Consider the following 22,343-nt stretch of genomic DNA (forward strand, 5'->3'; position numbering starts at 1 on the left):
TCGGCCAGGCTGTGTGCGGCCTTGTGCCTGGTCCCCGTGGCAGGGAGGCCTCATCTCCAGCCACTGATGCTTCAGCCGCTGGTGGCTTCGAGGGCAGGATGGAATCCCAGGCCCGGCCGTGGGGGTGCCCAGCTCCCCCGGGAGCATCCTCGCCCTGCCGCGGAGCGCCTCACCGGGAACGGGGGGAGGCTCGTGCCTGTGCTGCCTAATGAACGGGACGAGCTGATGCAGAGCTAATTAAAATTCGGCCTCGAATTTAAAAGCGCTGATAGGGCTGGCGAGGGCGCTGCGGCCCGGGGCGGGGAGCGGCCCCTCCCGCGGGGAGCGCCCCGGGGCGGTGGGCGCGGGGCCGCCATTGGCCGCGGCGGGGCTAGCGGCGCGGCGGGCCGGCCAATGGCGTGGCGGGACGCCCGCGGGCGCTGCTTCTGTTGCCGGGGCAACGGCAGCGGCGTTGGTAACGGTCCCCCCCCCGCGCCACCACCGGCCGCCCCGCAGCCATGGCCGGCCCCGATGGCCGCGCCGCCCTGCCCAAGCCCGGCCAGTACGGCCCGGCGGCGAGGGCCTCCCGGGAGCAGAGCCCCGCCGCCCCCCAGCTCGGACGGCCTCCCCCGGCGGAGTCTGGGCGCGGAGGAGCGGGGCCGCCCGGCCCTGAACTGGTGAGCGGCTCCGGCCCGGCGGTGGCCGAGCGAAGTCAAGCGTGGGGAGGCCGGGGATGGGGCTGAAAAGGCTCCTCCTGCCCCCCCCGGGTGTTGCACCGCCCCGGGCAGGGTAGAGACCAGCTTCCGGCCTCTTGCAGGTGGAGAGGAAACGCGGGCTGGGCGAGGCAGGGGCAGCCCCCCTCTCCCGCAGCCCCCGAGGACAGTCCCGGCACCATCAACATCGTGGGGCACAGCTGCCCCCTCTACCCCCGGCTGCAGGGTCGTGATTGCAGTGGAAGGACACTGCAAAGTGCCGATGCTGTTGAGACCGTGGCCCCGTGGAGCAGGGATGCAGAGGGGAGGTGGGAGGCAGAGCTGGGGATGGGCCCCCCCCCAGCCCCACTCGTGTGCTTGGGCGCGGGCAGGCGTGTGTCCTGTCCTCCCACAGGCTGGGGCTCAGGGGGTGACATGCCGCCTCCCTCCACGCAGGTCCCCAGTGAACCATCAGCTGGGCCACTGGAATGATGGTCCCACCTGCACACCGGTAAGGCCCATGCCTTCCCATCCCTGCCCCGCACCCGGCGAGAGGCGTCCCCTGCCCTTCACACCTGCCCTAATGAGCTGTCCCCAGGTACAACGAGCTCTGCTGGTGCTCACCATCCCACTGGAGACACTGCAGGTGGTGAAGGGCCACATGCTGCAAGCCATGCGCAAGGGACTGAGCCGCGAGACGCACGCACAGGCCAACGTGCGGATGCTGCCCACCTATATCTGCTCCATGCCTGATGGCACTGGTAGGGCTCTGCTACCTGCAGCCCCACGCGCCTTGCTGGAATTGGCTCTGGGAGTGCTGGGGAGGAGTGGACCAGTCTCCAGTCAGTTCATAAGCTGCCTTTGCGCTGCCCCTGCCAGCCCCCAGTGCAGGGGCAGAGGCCATGAGCTGGTTCCCTTGGCCCCTGCAGTGGTCTCAGGCTCTTGGGAGCCTCCCCCCATGGGTGAGTGACTGTCCCTGGGATAGGTGAGGAGCAGATTTTAGGGGACCTGCTACAGGGAAGGTCTCTGCCTGACACTGCCTCGGCTCCCCTGTAGAGAAGGGCGACTTTCTGGTGGTGGAGCTGTGCCAGAGCCATGTCCGGACCCTGTGGGTGACCCTCTCGGGTGATGGGAACCAGAGGCCCCAAGTGAAGTGCAAGATCTTCCACATGCCAGGGGATATCGTGCAGGGCAAGGGGGAAGCGGTACGAGGAGGCCACGGCAGAGGGTGGCTGGTGCTGGACTGCTCAGCACCATGGAGGCTTGGCAGGGCTCCAAGCTGGTGCTGGGGCTCTGGGCTGCTTCCCACAGCCTGGGTGCTGGGTAAGGGGAGCAGCCAGTCACCCCCGGCCATGCCTTTGCAGCTTTTTGACTTCATCGCGCAATGCATGCGCCAGTTCCTTACTGGCCTCGGCAGCCCCCAGCATTGCCTCCCCTTGGGCTTTGTCTTCCCTTTCAGCTGCAGGCAGACGCGGCTGGACAAGGTGAGTGGGACAGCCCTGTCCCAGGGCTGCAGCTGCAGCTGCCTCCTCCCCAGCACATCAGTGGTGTGGAGCGGAGCCAGCTGGGTGCCAGAGGCCAACGGCTCGGCCACGTGCTCTCTGCAGGCAGAACTCATCTCCTGGTCCAAAGGCTTCAGCTGCAGCGATGTGGAGGGGAAGGACGTTGTGCAGTTGCTGCAGGCGGCCATCAACAAGCAGGAGGTGGGGGGCCGTGGGGTGGGAGGGCCTTGCTGGGGGCTGCCCCCGTGGAGGGGCTGACGATGCTCTCGCTTTGCTCCCGGCCAGCTCTACCACATGGAAGTCGTTGCCCTGATGAACGACACCGTGGGCACCATGATGACCTGCAGCATGAGGGGGCAACCCTGTGAGGTTGCCTTGATCGTGGGTGAGCAGTGGGTGCCCTGCATGCCAGGGTGGTGGGTGCTGGGGGACCCCACACTGGTTCTCACTCCCATCGCTCCCTGCAGGCACAGGCACCAACAGCTGCTTCATGGCTGAAGCACAGCAGGTAGAAATGGCAGAGGAGACCAGCGGGCGGATGTGTGTCAACATTGAGTGGGGCTGCTTTGGGGACGATGGCACCCTGAGCGACATCCTGACCCCCTATGACCAATATGTGGACCAGGAATCCTCCAACCCTGGGGAGAAGAGATGCTCCCACCGCCCAGCAAGGGCAGGGTCCCTGGGGCTCCCCGTCTCTCCCTGAGCATCTCAGGCTCCACCAACAGGAGCACATGGCCCCCTGTGATGCTCCTGGGTGCTCTCAAAGGGCTGAGGGGTGCCAGGGGGTACAACTGACCCCCACTTGGGCTGCACACAGATTTGAGAAGCTGGTGGGCAGCCTGTACCTGGGGGAGATTGTCTGGCATGTGCTGACCTCTCTGGCCGCTGAGAAAGTGCTCTTCATTGGGAGCAATGTTGCCGTCCTGAGGACCAAGGATGTGCTCAAGACCCAGCAGGTCCTGGAGATCATCGAGTGAGTGCCTGGGCACCAGGAGCTGCCACGGGTGGGAGAAGGAGGGGGTGATGGGTGGGTGCCCCCAGCTGCAAGCTGGTGGCCCCGTAAGCCAGCGCTGTGCTCTCTCTTGCAGCACTGAGGAAGGCATGGCCAAGGCGAGGGCGGCTCTGGACACCCTGGGGCTGCGGCCAAGTGAGCGGGATTGCTGCTGGGTGCAGCAGATCTGCCGGGCGGTGGTGAGCCGTGCCGCTGCGCTCTGCGCCACCGGGCTGGCCGCCATCCTCAGCCACATGTGTCAGAGCCGGGAGCTGGAGCGGCTGGTGATCAACGTGGGGGGTGGATGGCGAATTGTACCGGGGTTATACCAGGTGAGGAGGGACATGGGGCTCCCGGCGGGGTCTGTAAGGCTCTGATAACAAGTGAATGTCGCAAACACCCGTTTTGACACGGGCAGGGGTGGGCTGATGAGAAGGGAGTGTCGACCAAGAACTGAACCTGCGGAGGCAGGATAACGTCTTGTGAGCCTGCTCCCCTCTTCCTGAAACATGCAAACAAAGACCATCTGTCTTCTGTGCGTGTGTGCCTGTGAAAGATTATCACTCATTTGGTCAGCCCCGAAGGGAGGGGACAATAAGACCCCCACAACCCACCGAGTCATTTCTAGAACATTTCTGAACATTCCTGAGCACATACTGTGCCTGCTCAGTGATGACAGGCCCCTGCCTATGGGACAGGCACATTGGATTACAAAAAGGGGAAACGTAAGTTTTCAGTGCACGCCCGCTACCTGAGGACTACAACTACGAGCGGAGAACATCGCTGGATCCAAGGGTGGTGATATCTTTCCTCTCTTTCTCTCTCTTTCTTTCTTTCTTTTCCTCTCTGCCACTCTCTTTGTCTCTAACTTCATTTTCAGCACATTAGAGTAATATCATTACAAGTTTTGCTAAGCCTTTCATAGTTCCACTAAGTTTTAAGTATTGTTATAACTTTTGCTAAGCCTCTATCTTTTGTAGTTCTGCTGAGTTTTAAGTAAATTTGTGATTTGTTTGAACCTCTAGAGTAATTGCTGTTACTCCTGATTGCCACACAGAGAATTAAAAAGTTAACCTCACCCTTACCCACCGAGTGGGATGGGACAGGGGCCCACCACAGCGGGATGCCTCACGCCCAGCCCTCACCATCTTCTTCCTCTGGCAGGTTCGGGGAGATCCTGCAGAGCGTGACAGGGCTGCTGGCCCCCGAGTGCATGGCCAGCCTCCTGCCCTCGGTGGATGGGACCGGGCAGGGGGCGGGCATGGTGATGGCGGCGACATTGCGCCTGGCGGCCCAACGCCATGAGGTGGACCAGCTGTTGGCCCCGCTGCGGCTCAGCCGCACTGACCTGGAGCGTGTCCAGGCGCTGATGAGGCGGGAGATGGAGCTGGGGTTGGGCTCTCAGACCAATGCCAACGCCTCCATCCGCATGCTGCCCACCTATGTCCACAGCACACCTGACGGCACCGGTGAGGGCCGGGGACCTGGGGAAGGGGGTGCCGGGGAGGCTGTGGCCCCGCTGATGCCCCGCGCTGGCTCTCTGCAGAGCGAGGGGAATTCCTGGCATTGGACCTGGGGGGCACCGATTTCCGGGTGCTGGTGGTGCGTGTGGCACAGGATGGCATCCACATTGCCGGCGAGGTCTACGCCATGCCAACCACCATCATGCAGGGCCCCGGCGAGGCGGTGAGGCCGAGACCCGTGGCCAAGGGACGAGGCGAGGGGGTGGGAATTGCCTCTTCCCTTGCTGCCCACAGGCCTGGGCTGGGGCTGGGAGACCCCCACCACAGCATCGCCCCAGCCTGAGCCCTGCTGACCACAGCTGGTCTCCACAGCTCTTCGACCACATCATCGAATGCATCATGGACTTCCAGCTGAAGCAGAACCTGATGGAGCATGTCCTGCCACTTGGCTTCACCTTCTCCTTCCCCTGCCAGCAGCTGGGCCTGGATAAGGTGAAGGGGTGGTTCCGGCCCCAGGGGGATGGGGAGGGTCCCCGGGGTTTGAGGCAGCTGCCCAGCTCTCTCCTGCCTCTCTTGCAGGCAGTGCTGCTGAGCTGGACCAAAGGCTTCAGCGCCACAGGCTGCGTGGGGCAGGACGTGGTCCAGCTGCTGCGGGAGGCTGCCCAGCGCAAACAGGTACAGAAGGGCTGGGAGCTCGTCCCCTGTCCCCGGGGTGCCACCCTGCACCCAGGCAGTGCCAGCCCCAGGAGCCAGCTGGGTGCCACTAAACCACGTGTCCCCATCTCTGTTTTTTGCAGCACTTAGGGCTAAAGGTGGTGGCCGTGGTCAATGACACAGTGGGAACCATGATGTCCTGTGGCTACGATGACCCCAACTGTGAAATTGGCCTCATCATGGGTGAGGACCACCTCTGCACCCAGGGGGTCTCCTATTCTGTCACCACCACCCCAGCCTGCCCAGCACGGCTGTAGGGTGCCAGGTAGCTCTGCCAGGGCTGTGGTGAAGGTGACACCAGCATGGGGCCTGCAGGGACAGGGACCAATGCCTGCTACATGGAGGAGATGAAGAACGTGGGCACCGTGGAGGGGGAGCAGGGCCGCATGTGCATCAACATGGAGTGGGGGGCCTTCGGGGACAACGGCTGCCTGGATGACATATTCACTGACTTTGACAGGCTGGTGGACAAGAAAACAATCAACGCGGGCAAGCAGAGGTGGGCAAGGGCACCGGGGCAGGGAGCGGGCCTGGGGGGGGGAGCTGTGCCTGACAAAGGCTGTGGCCAGGGCAGGTTTGACAAACTCATCAGCGGCATGTACCTGGGCGAGATCGTGCGCCACATCCTGCTGGCACTGGTGGAGAAACAGCTCCTGTTCTGCGGCAAGCCCTGCCCCAAGCTCCAGATCAAGGACATCTTCCAGACCAAGTTCCTTTCCACCATTGAGATGTGAGTGCTGGGCTCCAATGGGTTCCCTTAGCCCAGGGCGGGGGGTGCGAAGCCAGAGCCCCAGGAGAGGGGGCTACGTTGATGGGGCGCATGCGGGGTGATGCTGCCTCCAGCCTGTGGGCTGGGGATGGTGATGGCGATGGCAGTGCTAACGGTGCCCGTGCTCCGGGGCAGCGATGGGCTTGCCCTGCGGCAGGTACAAGCCATCTTGCAGGACCTGGAACTCCAGGCCAGCTTTGAGGACAGCATGCTGGTGCGGGAGGTGTGCCAGACCGTGTCCACGCGGGCAGCCCACCTCTGTGCCGCTGGCCTGGCTGCTGTGGTGGAGAAGATGCGGGAGAACCGGGGCCTGGCCCAGCTGGCCGTCACCGTGGGGGTGGACAGCACCTTGTACAAGATGCACCCGCAGTGAGTAGGGCCGGGGGTGGCAGGTGCCCTCTGGGGACCCTTGTCCTATGGCAGGGGTCCGGGGGCTGGGGGGAGCATGGGGTGGGGGGGTACCAGCCTTCACCCTTCCCCTCCTATCTCCCGCAGCTTCTCCCAGCACCTCCAGCACATGCTGCAGGAGCTGGCACCCAACTGCACCGTCACCTTCCTGCAGTCGGAGGATGGCTCAGGGAAAGGGGCTGCGCTCGCGGCAGCTGTGGCCTGCCATGGGACCAAGCCCTGAGGACAGCCACCACTGCCGCCGTCACCCCAATACAGTGCTTTGCTCTGCAGCTCCGACTCCTGGGGGGGGAACGTGGAGGGGAGGGGGGGCAGCGCATGGCTGGGCACAGCCCCACGTAGCAATATATATCGAATTTATTTACATTCACGTCCGGCAGACCCCCCGCCCGCGGCACCGCTATGTACATAAGGCCAAGTGTAAATACTTGAATGCACTTAATACAGAATTAAAAAAACGGTCTTTACACAACACGGCACGGGGCCCGGGGCCGCCCGGCCCCACACGCAGACAGCACGACGGCACCGCACGCATGACGCACACCCAGCGCCTCCCCGGCCCCCCCTCGTCACGGGGCTGTGGGACCCCCAGGGCTGGGCTGAGCCCCGCCGCTACGGTGCTGGGGGGGAGCCAGCCGCCATGGGACACGGGCATCCCCCTCTCGCAAGGGGGCCGGGCAGCCCTCCCCATGGGCTGTGGGGCAGCGGGGGCCCAGGGGCCAGCCAGGGCCCCCCCCACCCCATGGCAGCGGACCCCAGGACTGGGGCTGGGCACCCCCTTCCGCCGTGCTCAGCACTCGGCTTCAGAGACGGTGAAGAAGGCACCGTCCTGCTTGCCCACCTCGGCCACGGCAGCAGCCAGCTGCGAGAGGTTGCCGTTGGGGAAGTGCCGCGCTTCCCACAGGTTGAGGATCATGGTTGTGGGGCTGGGCTTGGAAGCGAAGAAGCTGAGATGGCTGTGGGAAGACAGAGGGACCACGTCAGGGCAGGGGGACGGGGACAGCTGGCTCCACCTTGAGCACCAGCCTGCTCCCAGGGTCCCACAACATTCCAACATCCATCCATAGGTGCAGAATGAGGCCAGAAGCCATCCATCCCCATGCATTGTGCCACCCTGTCCCCATCCCGGGTCACCTGTCAAGGTTGAGCTTCTGGGCTAGCATCCTCCAGTCAGCTCCCCGGGTGCCTGGCGGGTCCAGGCTGCTGATGATCTTCTGGCGGATGAGGAAGGGGATCTTGAAGGCACTGGGGCCCACCAGGGCTGGGGCGCCCACCTCACTGTCAGGGACCAGCCAGTCTGAAAACCTTGTGTCCTAGGGGAGAGCACCAGGAGGGCAGATGTGAACCCCGTCCTGGGCTCACCCCCAGGACCCCCCCCAGCGCTGCCCTCACCTTGGCGATGTTGAAGTTGACGGTGAAGCTCTGCCCATCACCCTCCACCTGCCAGACCCAGATCTTGCAGGCCAGCTCGCAGGTGCTGGGGCTCAGGCGCTCCAGGGTGAAGGTGCAGTGCAGGAAGGGCTGCAGCCCGCTCCAGATGTGGTAGAAGGGGATCTCCTGCAGTGGGGTGATGGGTTGAGGGAGGGTCAGAGTGGCAAGGACATCGTCCCCATCCCTGTCCCTACCTGCCAGCCAGGCTCCTCACCTGGTAGCTGGCAAGGAGCTTGCTCTTCCAGAGCGAGCTGGGCATGTCGTGGATGGAGAGGCGCAGGTTGTGGTAGCTGTCCTTGAAGTGCAACACCCGGGGGGCTCCGATCAGCTGCCCCCCCAGCTGCTTCTCCAGCTGGATCACCTCCTGCTGGCACAGGCAGCGGTCAGGCAGGAGATGCTGCACCGCGGAAACCCAGCACTGCCTGCATGGCCCCTGCCCTGAGCCAGGATGGGGGGAGGGGGGTTGCATGGGGACCCCCCCCCCAGTACCTTGAGGACATCCTGGGTGTCACTGAGGCAGTAGACGCGGATGTTGTACTCCAGCGAAGGGCAGGCGGCTGGCGCGAACAGGACCAGCTTGAGGCGCTTGGAGGCCGCCATGCTGAGGGACTCCCCGACCAGGGCGAAGCGCCCCAGCTGCTCCGTGAAGATGTAGCAAGCCTGCGCTTCCAGCTGGCAGTAGTACAGCTCTGTGCATGGCTCGGCACCCAGCTGCAGCACGTCCTGCGGCACCCAGGCAGAGATGCACCCCAGGCATGGGCACCCCCCCCTCAAAAAGCCGGACACCCTCACCTCGCCCTCCCCCCTCGCCTTCCCCTCCCCCGATGGATGCTCACCTCCCATGTGCCCTCACACGACTGCTTCTTCAGCCGGATACTCCAGTTCTCAGCGCTGGCCTCCACACAGTGACCCATGGCCAGGATGGCGGGGCGGGTGAGGAGGACCCCAGGGGGCCCACAGCTGACGATGGGGCTCAGCAGCGTCTGGCAGCCGGCTAGGGGCAACCTGGGGCAGAGATGGGGGCAGCTGAGCGGGGCAGGCTCCCCCCAGCAGCCCTGTACCCCAGCAGCCCCAGCTCCAGCACCTACCTCACCTCCTCCTGCTTGTGCAGGGTCAGGTAGACCTCGTAGATCTTCCCCCGTGGGATGGCATCGGGTGGGATGAGCAGGCTGATCCCTGGTAGAGGGGTGCAGGCAGGAGGGGTGAGCCCCATGGGGACCTGCCCACACCAGGCGATGCTCCAGCAGCCCATGCCCGCCTTACCATACCTGTGTTGGGGATCATAAGCCGCCCACCCAAGAAGTTGAAGGTGCCGTAGGCCATGTTGGTGGTGCCACGGGGCAGGGAGCGAAAGTAGCTCTGGGTGGAGAGCCGGGCCACGAAGTCGGCACCCTCGGCAGCAGGTGAGCTGTGGTGCAGGGTGTGCCGCCCGGCGCCCAGCGGGCTCAGCAAGTGCCCATTGGGCAGCTGGAGCTTGGCAGGGCCGTCCTGGCGCGGGCAGAGCGAGCCCTGGTAGGTCATGGTGGCGGTGCTGAGGTCAGGCTGGATGGTGAGCAGGCTGGGGTTGTCTGCAGCACAGAGCAGGGGACCGTGGTGCCGGGGCACAACAGAGATGGGGGGGTGTGTGTGTGTGGTGTGTCCCTGCTGGTAATGCGGCAGCACAGCCAGCCCTGGGGGATGTGGGGCACGCAGCCCTTGCCCCATAGGAAGGGCCCTGTGGGGCACAGCCACCCCTAGGGGCCCTGGAGCACACAGCACCCGCCCAGAGGACAGGCCCTATAGGGACCAGGGACCCTACACGACAGAGAGTTGCTACCAACAGCCAGGGACCCTATGGGGCACAAAGCACTGACCCCACAGTCAGGGACCCTGTAAGATAGAGCATCCCTGTCCCCAGGTCAGGGATCCCATAAGGCACAAGCCCCCACTCAAGACCAGGGACCTCATGGGGCACGGTGCCCCCACCCACAGCCAGGGATGTCCTGGAGCAGACAGTCCCTGTCAAGAGCCTCCCTGGGGGCACGGACACCCCGAGGGACACCATGCGCCAGTGTGGGTGCACAGCCCTGTCCCCGCAGCCCTCACTCACCGGCTTTGCTGGGCTTGATGCTGACGGGCTGGAAGCCAGCGGTGAGGATGGAGGAGTCGGCCACATCAGCATCCAGGCCCCCCTTCTTGCGGCAGTACACCAGCACCCCTACCAGCAGCAGCAGCACCAGGCACACAGCCACGGCCACCAGCCCCACGTACAGTGCCACGTCCTCCGCGCCGGGGGTGGCTGCGCGGGGCAGGGCATCAGCACCCACGGGCACCCCCAGTCTCCCATCCCGGGGGACACCCGCACCGTCCCCGGCGCGCTCACCGTGGCTGCAGAGCTCAGAGGTGCAGTTGCGGGTGTCCAGCTCGGGGCCGTGGCACTCCTGGCCCCCATTGCGCGGCGCCGGCTCCGAGCACTCCCGGCTCCGCCAGTGGGTGCATTCGGCCCCACACACCGACCACTTGCTCCACTCCGACCAGGCACCATCCACTGTGGGCACAGCTGGGAGTCAGCACCCCGCTGCCATCCCCCCTCACTGCCCCGGGGCCGGCAGAGATGAACACACGGGGGTGGGAGGACGAGACACCCGGGGAGGGGACAGCGACGGCGATGGGTGCAGCGGGGAGTGCAGCATCAGTGGCGGGCACGGCAGCGGTGCCCCAGGCAGGACAGGTACCTGGGCAGAGGGTGGTGCAGGCGGTTTTCTGCACATTTTGGCCCTCACAGAAAGCCCCCCCGTTGAGGGGCGTGGGGTTGGTGCAGGTCCGGCTCCGCTTCTGCCAGCCCCGTCCACAGCTGGTGCTGCAGCCCGACCACTGCGTCCACGTCGACCAGCCGCCATTCACTGGGTGGAGAGGGACCCATCAGCGCCGCGCCAGGACGGGGACGTGAGGAGGGACAGGACGGGGAGGGCAACACCGGGGGAGCGTGGCGGGGAGGCGCAGCGGGGCCGTACCGTAGACGGTGATGGCAGCGGAGGCACTGCGGCGACGGGCCACGATGTTTTTGGCCACACAGGTGTAGTTGGCGGTGTCGGCCAGGCGGGCCTGCCGCAGCACCAGACTGTGCTCCGGTGTCACATAAACGTTGGCATCCAGCGCCGGGTCCACCAGCTCTTCGTTGCGCAGCCACTCTACCTGTGGGGCACAGGGACATCACCTGGCGCTCAGCCAGGCCACCCCCTCGGGGAGCACTCACTTGCGTCCCCGTGGGCAAGGGGTATCCTCAGCCGCATCCTGCACTGCCGGACAGAGGGGGCTCACCTCGGCGGGGGGGATGCCCTCGGGAGGGCGGCATGGCAGCACGATGCCCTGCTCAATAGAGACCTCCTTGGCCGTCGGCTCCTGCTCAAAGTTCTTGCGCAGATCTGGGGAGGTGCAGAGGTGAGGGGGGCAGCCAGGGCCAGCACCCTGTCCCACCCGGGCACCCGCAGACACTCACAGGCAATGCGTACGAAGGCTTTCTGGCTCTTGGTGGTGCCGGAGGAGCTCCAGGCCACACACTGGCACCAGTACTCCTCCAGCCCAAAGATCTTCTCCACTTGCTGGCGGGTGACCTCGATGCGCACCTCCATCACTGGCAGCCCTGCCACCAGCGGGCAGCACGTCAGCATCGGCATGCTGGGAGTGGTCCCCGCGGTCCCACGCAACACTCGCCCTCCCCAGAGAGTGGCGCACATAGCTCCCTGTGACCGGAGCCGCCACCACCCGTGCTCACCAGTGCCGCGGTCGGTGCTGTGCTGCGTGACGTGGTCGCCCTGGTGCACCCACTCGCCATTGCACTTGAAGTAGATCTGGGTGGCGGGGGTGGCACGGCAGGCCAGGCTCACCGCCTTGTTCTTCACGATGTAGACGTCCTCTGGCTCCAGCTGGAAGTGTGGCAGCAGGTCCAGGGACGCGCCAGACACTGGGTTGGCCACGGTCACACTTTGCTGAGCAGCTGTGGGGAGACAGGGGCTCGGCCACCTCCAGCGTGCCCAGACTGGGCAATCACCCGTCCCAGCGTGGCCCCATGCCAGTGGCCCTGTGCCCTGCTGCCATCCCCCCCCCCCCGGTGATGCGGCAACCTCCCCAGTGCCTGCCATCCATCAGGGAGAGCAGCCGTGTGGTGGCTGCGCCTGCTGAACCCTTGCCGATCCCTCATGTCCGCACTTAGCGCTAATGAAAAGGAAATGTAGTGTGACCAACAAGGGCCATCGCTCACGCCTCCCGGGGTGCCCGCCGCCCCCCTTCCCCAGCACACTGTGAGGCGCTGTCCAGGGGCCGCATCCTGCTCTGCCACGCCATGGGGTGGCACAGGGATGCAAGGTGAGTGGTGGGGTGCATGCCCCATGCCCTGGCGGACACAGCAGGGTGGCACAGTGCTGTGCCCTGTCCTGCGCTGCTGGCACCCACCTGGGAGCCGGCACAGGCACGGTATAGGGGGGCTGGCTGTCCCCAGGGTGGCGAGGGTGGCTCAAGGCTGCACACACGTCCCTCGTGGGCTTCGGCATCCCCCAGCTTTGCCTGGGGGCTGTGGGTGCCACGCACCAGGGCAGGGTCCCCGTGGGGACAGCAGTGCTGACGACACGGCATGTGGCACGGTACCCGTGTCCCCCACCCCAGACACGGCCGGGTGCCCCTGCTTCCCCCCCCCCCCCCCCCGCTGGCACCCGCTGCGGAAAGAGTTAATAAACCCGGGCCCCAAATAAGCATTTGATTAACAAACGATAAAATAGCGATTGTGTCACTGAATGAAGCTGTAATTGCTGCTGCTAATTGGCTGGTTAGGATTTAATAAGCAATTAAATGGGATGGAATGCGCAGTAATTAAGTGCCTTTGTTTGGCAACCGCCCGCCGCCCCCCACGCGCCCGCGGGACCCCCGTTGCTGCCCGTGCCCCCCCCGGCCCGCTCCCGCCGGGCACAGCCGCCTGCACGCCCGATGGGGACGCGGGGCACACGGGGGACGCGGAGCCTCGGGCCCTGGCTGAGTCCACCCCGGGGGGGCTCTGGGCCCCGCTGCCCCCCCCCCCCCCCCCCAACCGGACCAGCCCCCCCGAGCCGCGGAGCGGGCCCGCCGGGACGGGCAAGGTGCAGCAGCTAATTTACGCGGGGAAGATAAACGGCCACCATAACGTGCCGGTTATTACCCCATCAGCACTTTTACAATGTCGCTGGCAATTAATTTAATTAAAACCCCTGTCGGGGATATACAGGCATTTCATATTTCACTGGTTTAACGACCCCCCCAGCCGCAGCCCGGGGCCGGCCCAGGGGGTCACGGTGCGGACAGGCGCTGCGGTCCACGACGCGGTGCAGTGCCCGGTCCCCGGTGCCGGCTGCGGCACGGCTCGCCGCAGCACCCACGGCTCTCACCGCTGTGCCTCCCACCTGGGCACCCCTGGGTGCCCGCACCGCACTGTCCGTGCCAGCTGGGGGGCTGAGATGGGCAAAGAGGCCGCCCAATCTATTTATTAATTACCAGGTTTACCGCTGCACAGCACCACCGCTGCCTGCTGCCCGGGCAGCTGTTGTGGGCGCACCAGGTGAACGGGGGAATGGTGCTGCGGGGACTGGCCTTAGCCCTGGGTGCTGAGCTGTGTGCCTATCCATCACGGCCGAGCAGAGGGGTGCGGGAAGCCCAGGGCCAGCACCGATGGGTGGGGGAGGCAGGATGGGCACAGAGCCCCTCCAGCTGCCCACCCAACTGTGGTGCCGGGTGCCTTGTGAGTAGGGTGGGACCATGGGCAGCAAATGAAGCTGGGGACATGCAGCGAGCAGCAGAGCTGGGGGGCTGCCAGGCATTCCGCAGAGCCCTGGGGCAGGATGCCATCCTGCAACTTAGAACCACGCTGGGCACCGGTGGGGCTCTGCGCTGTGGTGTGGTCATGGATGGAGCCATACGGTATGGCTGGGAGGCCAGAGCTGGCCCGGAGCCCCGACAAGGGGGTGAAGGGGCTGCAGTGTGGGTGCCCCACGCACCAAAGGCACTGCATGCACAATGGGCACCCAATGCACTGCGGGCACCCCATGCACCCTGTGGCCGTTCAATGCACTGTGGGCACCCCACGCAGCCCAGCTATCCCAAACACCACAGGTATTTGGGCACCTCACTCCCCACGGTGCCCCATACCCTGCAGGCACTCCATACACCACAGGCACCCTCCCTCTGCAGACACCCCCCATGCACCATGGGCCCCCCACATGCCACAGACACCCCACACAGCGTGGGCACCCCCAGCCCGTAGGCACGGGCGCAGCGTGGGCGCCCCGTGGGCAGCGGCCCCCCACGCGGCGCCGTGCTGGCTCCCGCACCGCGTCGGCCTCGCCGCTCACCTGCCGCTGTGTTGCCATGGAAACAGGCAAGATGCTTATGTCACCTTGGCAAAGGGAACCGAGGAACTTCAGAGGGGATGGGGGACGGGGATGGGGGGGGGACGGGAGGGTGCTGGGTCCCGCTTGCCCCCCAGGACTGCCCCTGCCATGGCAGAGGGCACAGCCCCGGCCAGCCACTGTCTCGGCAGCCAAAGGGGTAACTGGGAGCGCGGTTTGCTACCAGCACCGATAAATCACGGCTGGTAAAGCCAGTGCATTAAGCAGGGCTTTATTATCAATTATCCCCCGCCCACGTGGGCTAAGCAGCGCGCCGGCAGGCCTGATGAAGGAGCAGGGTGCTGGGGGCCAGGCTGGGGAGCAGGGCTGTGGAACCCACCTTGGGGTGCAGAGGGGATGGGGGTACCCCGCTACAGGCTCTGAGCACTCACCTTTACCCCAGCACTGTGGGACCCCCAGCCGCTCCCAGCCCCCTCCCTATGCCAGACCCCCACTGCTCCCTGCACCCTCCAGCCGCTGCCACCCTGGAGGGCCACATAGCCCCTCACCGTGATGCCTGCCTCCCCGCCTCAGAAACACCAGGTGTACTGGTGTTACTGGGCAGGGAGAGACTACAGGACGCTGCATTGCCCAGCGGGGGGGTGGGGGGCACTGCCAGGACCCACCAGGCACCAGCAGGTGCCCCCAGCCTGGTCCCTCTGGTCCTTAAGGGGCTGATCCTGCCCCCGGTGCCAGTGCCATGCTCCCCGGCGGTGCAGAGAGCAGCATGCCGGGTGCCTCGATGCCTGCTGCGGGGAGATGCCGGGAAGGTCAGTGTGTTCTTGGTGAGGAGAGGCTGCCCGCCGGCGGCTGCAGCAGCGCCAGCCCCGGCACCGGCACGCCGGTGTGCGCCCGCTCGGCACAGCTGCTCCTGGGAGGGAACAGGCAGCTGCCTGCAGTGGGAGAACGCTCCAATGGCACCGGTCTGCCCTGAACACTGCTGCCCAGCCAGGACCCACGCATTGGCCGTCCCCAGCAGCCCTGCCCCAGCCTCCCTCAGCCCTCATCACCTGCCTGCACCCCTGCCTGATGCCTGCCACCCTGGGGGTCCCTGCATCGAGGTGAGAACCTTGATTGTAGCACCGGCCCCCGCCGGCTGTGCCCCCCTCTGGGGACCTCCCCAAATCCCCACAGGCTTTGCAGCCAGGAGATTCAATCCCAGCTGGCGCCCCATCCATCGCACCCGCGCCAGACCTGGCACGCCGTTAACATGAAAGATTTCCGCGCACTTTGCCGGCGCCCGGCCTGTACCCCAGCAGCAGGAGATTAAAGCAATAATTGCTGCTGATTGCACAGGCCTAAACGAGGGAAAGGTGGGTGTCAGGGCGAGGGCAGAGGATGTCCAGCTGTGCCCAGGGGAGCCTGGGGGTGCCAGCCCTGCCCGCTGCCCTGCACAGAGGAGTCCCCGCTGCCAGCACTTTGCTCTCTGCAGGACACAGAAGAGAGGAGCTGGCACGATTTACGGCCACGAAAAAAGCTTGTCTGAGGCTTTGAGCCGGGCACCATCCTGCTGGGAGAGACTGGCTCCGAGCCACAATGAGCCGGTGCTGCCACTGGGAGACCCCCAGCCAGGGGCCACGGCGTTGTCTGGCACTGCCCATCTGACTGCAGCAACTCCAACGCTCACCTGGAGCAGCTGGGCATTGGCAAACGGTCTCCCGGCACCCACCTTCCCACCCGGCGCAGCCCCCACGGTGATGCCAGCCGTGTGCCAGTGCCAGCCCCGGCCGGGCAGGGAGCCAGCAGGGTCAGATGCCAACGCCGGGCAGCACGGCCTGGCTGCTGGCCAGTCTGGCGCATGGTGAGCACTGGGATGACGCCACCATGGGCACCGAGTGCCGACACGTCCCCGGGGGGCGGCCCTGCCTGCCCCAGGACCGCGTCCGCAGTTTCCTGGCGTGTCCCCAGAAGCCAGCTGCTGTCCTGGCCCCCCAGGTGTGTGCCCCACGTGTGCCCACCCCATGGCCACGGGAGAGGCTGGGTGGGGGCGGCGGGGGCCGTAGGGTGCCCGTCTCCCGGCGAGCGCGTGGCAGCGTCTGGGCGCTGATTAAGTGAGCACTTGTTATGAATGAATTAGTCAGGCAGGTTTGCATGACAATGGAGCTGCCTAATTACGGATTTGAGCTGATAACGCTCTCCCCATTACATGCAATTAGCATGTGCCAGGGCGGGCAGGGCTCCCAGCGGTGACAACCTCTCCCCAGCCCAGCGCCCGCCAAGGGGGCTGCATGGCCCCTGCCATGCCCGAGCCTGGCCCACGGCTGCTCCGTGCCTAGCGACAACGGTGCCGGCAAAGGCAGCCAGGGATGGCACGGCCCCTCCCCGGGGACCATCTCTGCCTGCCTGGGGGCTACTGGCCCTGGCACCCAGTGCTGGGCACCCTTTCCTGGGCACTCACAGAGCTGGTCTCCTCTTGGCCCCATAGCGCAGACAGAGCCCTGTTCCCTGCCAGCCCTCGGCGCTCGTCGAGCCCCACAGCTCCCGCCAGACCCAGCACGCCCGCAGGACCCGTGCCAAGCCATGCCAGCCCCTGTCAGCAGGACTGCATGGGGAGAGGGTCACGTCCTGGCCCTGGGCTGGTGGGGGACTGGAGGGGTCCCCCAGCCCAGCCTGGGACTGGGATGGTGTGTGTGGGGGGGTGGGACTGGCTCAGCCCCACGTGCTGGGGCTATCACTGGGGTCCCAAGCCCGGGGAGCCAAATGACTGTCCTGGCTTTCCTTCAACTGACAGTGAAGAGCAAATGCTCCTGCTGAGCCCTGGCCCCGCTGGGAGGAGTGTCAAGGTCACCCTCAGCCCCGTGTCCCCACCAGAGTGGCGGGGGAGAGCTGGGTAGGGGGCTGGGGAAGGCCCCTCCAGCCATGCAATGGTCCCAGCTGCCAGGGTCTGGCCCCATGGCCTCTCCCCGTCCCACTCATGGGTGGTACATGGCTGTGACAGCAGCCCTGGCACCCCATAACCCTGCAGCAGCAAGGGCCGGCTGGAGGGACCTGCGATCCCCCATTCTGTAGGCAGGAGCCCCAGACTGGGCAGGGTCTGGGGGGGGGGGGGGGGCAGGGTGAGCTGTGATTTGCTGACACCCACCTGGAGCAGCACCCAACAAGCATGCAGGAGGCAGGGACAAGGGGTACCGGGCAACTGGGCCTGACTGGGATGAGGATGGGGTCCCAGTTTGCACTGTCTCGAGCCAGCCCACCCTAGCCTGCTGCAGGCAGCCATGTGATGCACAGAGCAACAATGGTGCCAACAGCCGGACCAGTGCTGGCACCGAGGGTGCACCCCCGGGTGCAGGGCAGGGCATGGCAGGATATGCATGGTGTACAGTCCCTGTGCCATCACCTCTCCGGCACCAGCACCAATCCTGGGGTGGTCCCAGGCACTGCTGACCACCCAGGTAGGATGGGCGCTCAGCTGCACCCACGGTTGCGAGGTGCCCATGGTGGCTCTGGGGTTGCCCAGCCCCTGGCAGCACCACCAGCACCCTGGTCCCCTCCCGCAAGCACCTGCCAGGCTCTGCACGGTTTGATGTAGTGCCAGCCCTGTGTGGCACCGAGCCAGAACAAACAGCCCTGGGCGGGCTGCGTCTGCCGCGTGCTCGCACTGACAGCCGGCACGGCAGCTTCCTGGCTGCCCAGTGTGCACCAGCCCTGCCCGCTGCCCTGCCTTCCTGCCTGCCCCACAGAGGCACCTGTGCCCAGTCAGGCACAGGTTGTGGGATGCTGATGGGATGCAGCAACCTGGGGTGCCAGGCTGTGGGTCACCACGTTGTGGGGTACAGTGGTCAGAATCCGCACGCTGGAGCCTGAGGGTCCCCAGCAGCCCGGTAAAGCTGGCAGCACCATGTGGCTCATGCACGGTGAGAGCAGAGCCCAAGGCCCTGGGCCAGAGGAGCTGGGGCAGGGGCCGGTGTGGGTCACACTCACTGGGGTGAGCGCCAGCCTTGGGGGCAGGAGATGCTCTGGGACCTGGCACTGGTTGCTGCGGGTGCCAAGGGGAAGGGGAAGGGCCCGTGGCAGCGCTGGGCCAGGGGTAGCTCCGGGGAAGGACCCTGCCTCTGTGCCCTTGCCCACCTGCCAGCATGGCAGTCGAGCTGGGCAGCCCCCACGGTTCAGGTGCTTGCCCCACGCTGCTGCCCGCGGGTGAGCCCCAGCCCTTGCTGCTGCTCTCACCCTTCCTCTGCAGGCACTGGCAGCAGAGCAGGCAGCCTGCGCCGGAGATGCTCTGCCATGGCTGCAGGCAGGGACCCACTGCCTGTATACCTGGGTTCCCCTGTCCCCAACCTGTGCCTCGGCGCCCCTGGGGAATGCGTGCTTTGCCATGCCATGCCATGCCACGCCACGCCACGCCACGCCACGCCACGCCACACCACGCCATGCCATGCCTTGCCAGACTGGAGCAGCACCCTGTGCACAGAGGCCCAGTCCTGCCACGTCCGTGTTGAGCGGCGGCCACGCAGGTGGCTGGGCTCAGTCGCGCCGTGGCCGGCTGTGAGCTGCCTGCCAAGCGAGCGGCGGGGATGAGCTCCTGCGCCACACTGCCCCGAGCCAGCGCTGGCACCGCCGCCCCTGCCCCCCCCCCCACCTCCCGCCGCAGAGCCCTGTCCCGTTGTCACCCACCTCCATCTGTGGGTCACCATGGCTCCACGGGTGCCATGGGGACAGCAGTGCTCCATTTCCAGCTGGGGGTCTGTACCCACAGCACCCTCCACACGGGGTCCCCTGCACCCAAGGGGTGCCCACCCACCGTGCCACCCACTGCGCCGGCTCTGCAGTGTCCCCCTGCAGACAAGGCCATGCTGGGAGCGCGGGGTGCCGGGTCCCCGGGGTGCCTGGCCGGGAAAGACGGGTGCAGGTAACACGGGGGCTGCACCCCCCCCCCCCGGGTGCCCGCCGAGGCCCGGCTAGGAGATGTCTCCGGTGGCGGCAGGAGGGTGGGTGGGCCGGGCCCCCAGGGCTCAGAGGGGTCCGTGTCCCCCCCGGGTACCCCGCAGAGCGCACGTCCAGCCCCGCGCAGCTCCCCGCCCCCAGCCCGGTCCTTTGTCTGCAGCCGCCACTTCCAGGCTGCCGTGACACCTGCCAGCAGCCGCCAGCCCCGGGCGCCCGCCGCGCCCCCCCGGTCCCCCCGATCCCCGGCCCGGCAGCCGGTGCCGCTCAGCCCCGGGGGTCCAGCCCAGCCCGCTCCCCACCGGGGGGGTCCTGCCCAGGGGGAGCAGAGCCGGGGGCAGCCGGGCTCCGGACCGTCCGCGTCTGCAGCGACACCGACGCAGCCCCGCATACCCGCCACGCCACGGCCACCCACGCGCACTCCCGCGGGGTGACAGCACCCCCCCCAGGCTATCCCCCTCTCCACGGTCCCCCGTGTCTCGGCCAGGTGCTGCAGACGGCAGGGACCCCGTGCAGGGGGCAGGGATGCTGTGCGTGGGGCAGAGATGCTGTGCGTGGGGCAGGGACCCCATGCGCGGAGCAGGGTCCGCTACGGACACCCGTACCGGGGCTGGCCAGGGCCCTGGAGGAGCGGAGCCGTGCCGGCGAGGCGGCGAGAGCCAGCCCCCCCCGGTGCGGGCAGCGAACGGGGGAGTGCCGGCTGGGCACGCGTGTGCGGCCATGCGTGGGCATGGGGCGGGGGGGGGGCAGCGGTGCCTGTCGTGGGGCAGGACGCACGCCCCCCGCCCGGGAGAGCACCCGGCACCCCGCGGAACCCCCAGTATCCCACAGCCGAGCGGGGGGCACCCCGCATCGGGAACGGCCCCTGGTCTCCCCCGCGCCCCGTCCCCGGGAGGGCACCCGGCTCCCCGCAGGACGTCCGCCCGCCGCCGCTTCCCGGGTGACCTTGCCCAGCGCCCGGTACCGGTGCCGGGTCCCTGCCGCTCCCCCAACACCCCCCACACCCCCCGCCCGGAGCCCGGTGCCCGCGGGGGGCGCACGGTGACTCACCGGCGGCGGCGAGGAGGGCAGCGGCGAGCAGAGCACCGAGCGGCCCCGGCGCGGCGGCGGCGGTGGCGGCGGCGGCGGTGGCCCGGCGGCGGCGCGGCCGCGCACCCATGGCGCGCCCCGCGGAGCGCTGCGCGGCGCGGCGGGGGGCGAGGGAGCAGGGCGGGCCGCGCTCCGCGGCGCCCTCAGCGGGCCATGGCGCCACCGGCCCCGCCACCGCCACCGGCCCGGCCCCGCCGCTGCTGCCGCCCGCCGCCGCGCCGCTCCGCTCCGCCCGGGCGCCGCCAATGCGGGGCGGCGAGCGCGGACCCGCCCGCGGAAGGGACGGCGCAACAGCTGGGCGCGCCCCCGCCGCCGCCCCCCGCCCCGCGCCCCGCTCCGCAGCCCCGGCACCGCAACACCTTCCCCCCCGCATCCTCCCTCTGCATCCCCCCGCCAGGGCCGGCGCTGGGGGTCCGCACCCCTCCCCGAGGGCGGCAGCCTCCTGGCGCGGCACCCCTGGTTTGCACCCTCCCGGACACGGTGCACCCCCCCCCAGCACGGAATCCTCCCCACCCCGGGACACCCCCCTGCGGCACGGCACCCACCCGGTACCCCGCTCTGCCCGGGGCCCCTGCTGCGCCCCTGGGCCAAGTGATGTCCAGGAGTCCCCTAGTCCAGCCTGGCATCCCACGGGTGGGTTGGGGGGCCACCCCGGGGGACGGGGGTCCTGCCAGCATCCTGCCCTGCACCCTCCAGCCACCACAGCTACAGCAGGCAAGCGTGGTGTCTCACACTGGGAAATGTCACGGAAGCGGGGCCACCATCTCAGCAGGAAGGTGTGCCACCTGCGGGGCTCCACCTCACCACCATGCATGGGGGGTTGGCTCCGCGGTCCCCCACGCTCAGCCAGGCCGGCCTCTCCCGGAGGATTTGGCTCTACTCTGGCTGCAGGATTTGGCCCCTTCCCTCTCCACGCTGTCCCTGCACACAGGGGTGGCACAGGCACCGGTGCCACCCAGCCAAGGTGCCCGGCAAGCAGCGGGCAGATTGCACTGTGGGCAAGGGTGAGGGGCAAAGGGGGGGTGAGGCTGCATTGGGGCACCCGAGGTGGTCCCTGAACCCCGTGGGAGCCAGACCCCATGCCGGTGGTGCTGAGCAGCCCCCTGTCCCCAATGGCCAGGGCCAGGCAGGGGCAGGGCTGGGCAGCGGCTCCCAGCGCCGTGCAGCAATAATTTCATTAGCAGCTTCAGGAACAATTAACAACTGCTCTGACGCCTTCAAGAGCTGAAGCGGGTGCGAAGCCAGCGCAGCTCTCCTGGGTGGCACCAGCTGTGCCGCGGCCTCCATCCGCCCTGGTGCAGCGCTGGCAGTGCCAAGCAGAGCTGAGGCACAGCCCCGGGGTGAGGCCAGAGCCATCTCCCACCATCACCCCCCTCACCCCAAAATGGTCATGCACCAGCCACGTGTGCGGGCAGGGGAGCACACGCAGGGTGGCACCCATGGGTACCCGTTCTGGTCCCGCTGTGCTGTCCCAGGCAGTGCCCTGAGCCCTGGCACATCCCACACGAGCACTAGCGGGGGCCAGCTGGCAGAGGAGACCCCCGGCCCGCCATGGGCAGAGCCCCAGTACGGTGATAACCACCCTCCTTCCGGCTGGCTTGTTATTGCTGATGGCATTTGCATGGAAACAGGATGTTTTTACTCCTCACGGCTCCATCTGCTCCTGCTGAAGTCACCGCGCCACACGTGAGCTCCCAGGGGGCTGCCATGGGAACCAGGGTGAGCTTCTCTGCAGCGACAGGACCCCCAGCCTGGGCTCCTGCGGTGGCTGGACCCCCGAGCCGGGTGGCAGGGCAGGGCTAGGTGGGCGTACCTGGCACTGACAGCACCTGTGCAGGGCACCCAGCACGGTGCTGCCCTGGGGCAGCACGGCGGGGAGGGGGCTCACGGCCCCCGGCACGGTGCCAGCCCCATCTGCTCCTTGTGCTGCTCTCCCGGGATGGCTTCCAGCTCACGCTCCTGGCGCTGCGCCGGCGGTGCCAGCAACAACATTCCCACTGCCCGGCACCCACCACACTCTCCCTGTCCCGCC

General features: G+C 67.2%; 2 protein-coding genes across 3 annotated transcripts; one reads left to right on the forward strand and one right to left on the reverse strand.

Moving 5' to 3' along the window:
- The first annotated feature begins 393 nt into the window (after positions 1-393).
- HK3 (hexokinase 3) lies at positions 394-6,933 on the forward strand. Its single transcript, XM_075766899.1, is given in 21 exon segments — positions 394-454; positions 727-1,000; positions 1,128-1,182; positions 1,270-1,432; positions 1,728-1,876; positions 2,036-2,155; positions 2,279-2,374; positions 2,459-2,558; positions 2,641-2,851; positions 2,994-3,149; positions 3,265-3,463; positions 3,465-3,499; positions 4,332-4,636; positions 4,714-4,853; positions 5,003-5,122; positions 5,210-5,305; positions 5,428-5,527; positions 5,660-5,843; positions 5,919-6,074; positions 6,249-6,482; positions 6,609-6,933. Coding segments are annotated over 21 exon segments (3,279 nt in total).
- On the reverse strand, positions 6,861-20,570 carry UNC5A (unc-5 netrin receptor A). Of its 2 annotated transcripts, XM_075766842.1 has the most exons (16): positions 20,273-20,562; positions 11,707-11,928; positions 11,431-11,574; positions 11,253-11,356; positions 10,946-11,126; positions 10,667-10,834; positions 10,315-10,479; positions 10,042-10,230; positions 9,221-9,520; positions 9,041-9,128; positions 8,789-8,957; positions 8,442-8,675; positions 8,167-8,316; positions 7,914-8,078; positions 7,656-7,834; positions 6,861-7,477 (listed from the first exon to the last, which is right to left on the reverse strand). In XM_075766842.1, exons 1-16 carry the CDS (start codon positions 20,379-20,381, stop codon positions 7,312-7,314), a joined length of 2,733 nt encoding a protein of 910 aa, XP_075622957.1. In that variant the 5' UTR covers positions 20,382-20,562; the 3' UTR covers positions 6,861-7,311. The 2 variants fall into 2 exon arrangements, with proteins under 2 accessions (XP_075622957.1, XP_075622958.1); XM_075766843.1 differs by lacking the exon at positions 10,667-10,834 and having other exon boundaries at positions 20,273-20,570.
- Between the last annotated feature and the right edge of the window lie 1,773 nt (positions 20,571-22,343).

This window comes from Balearica regulorum, chromosome 14 (assembly GCF_011004875.1).
Source record: "Balearica regulorum gibbericeps isolate bBalReg1 chromosome 14, bBalReg1.pri, whole genome shotgun sequence".
Classification (NCBI taxonomy): domain Eukaryota; kingdom Metazoa; phylum Chordata; class Aves; order Gruiformes; family Gruidae; genus Balearica; species Balearica regulorum.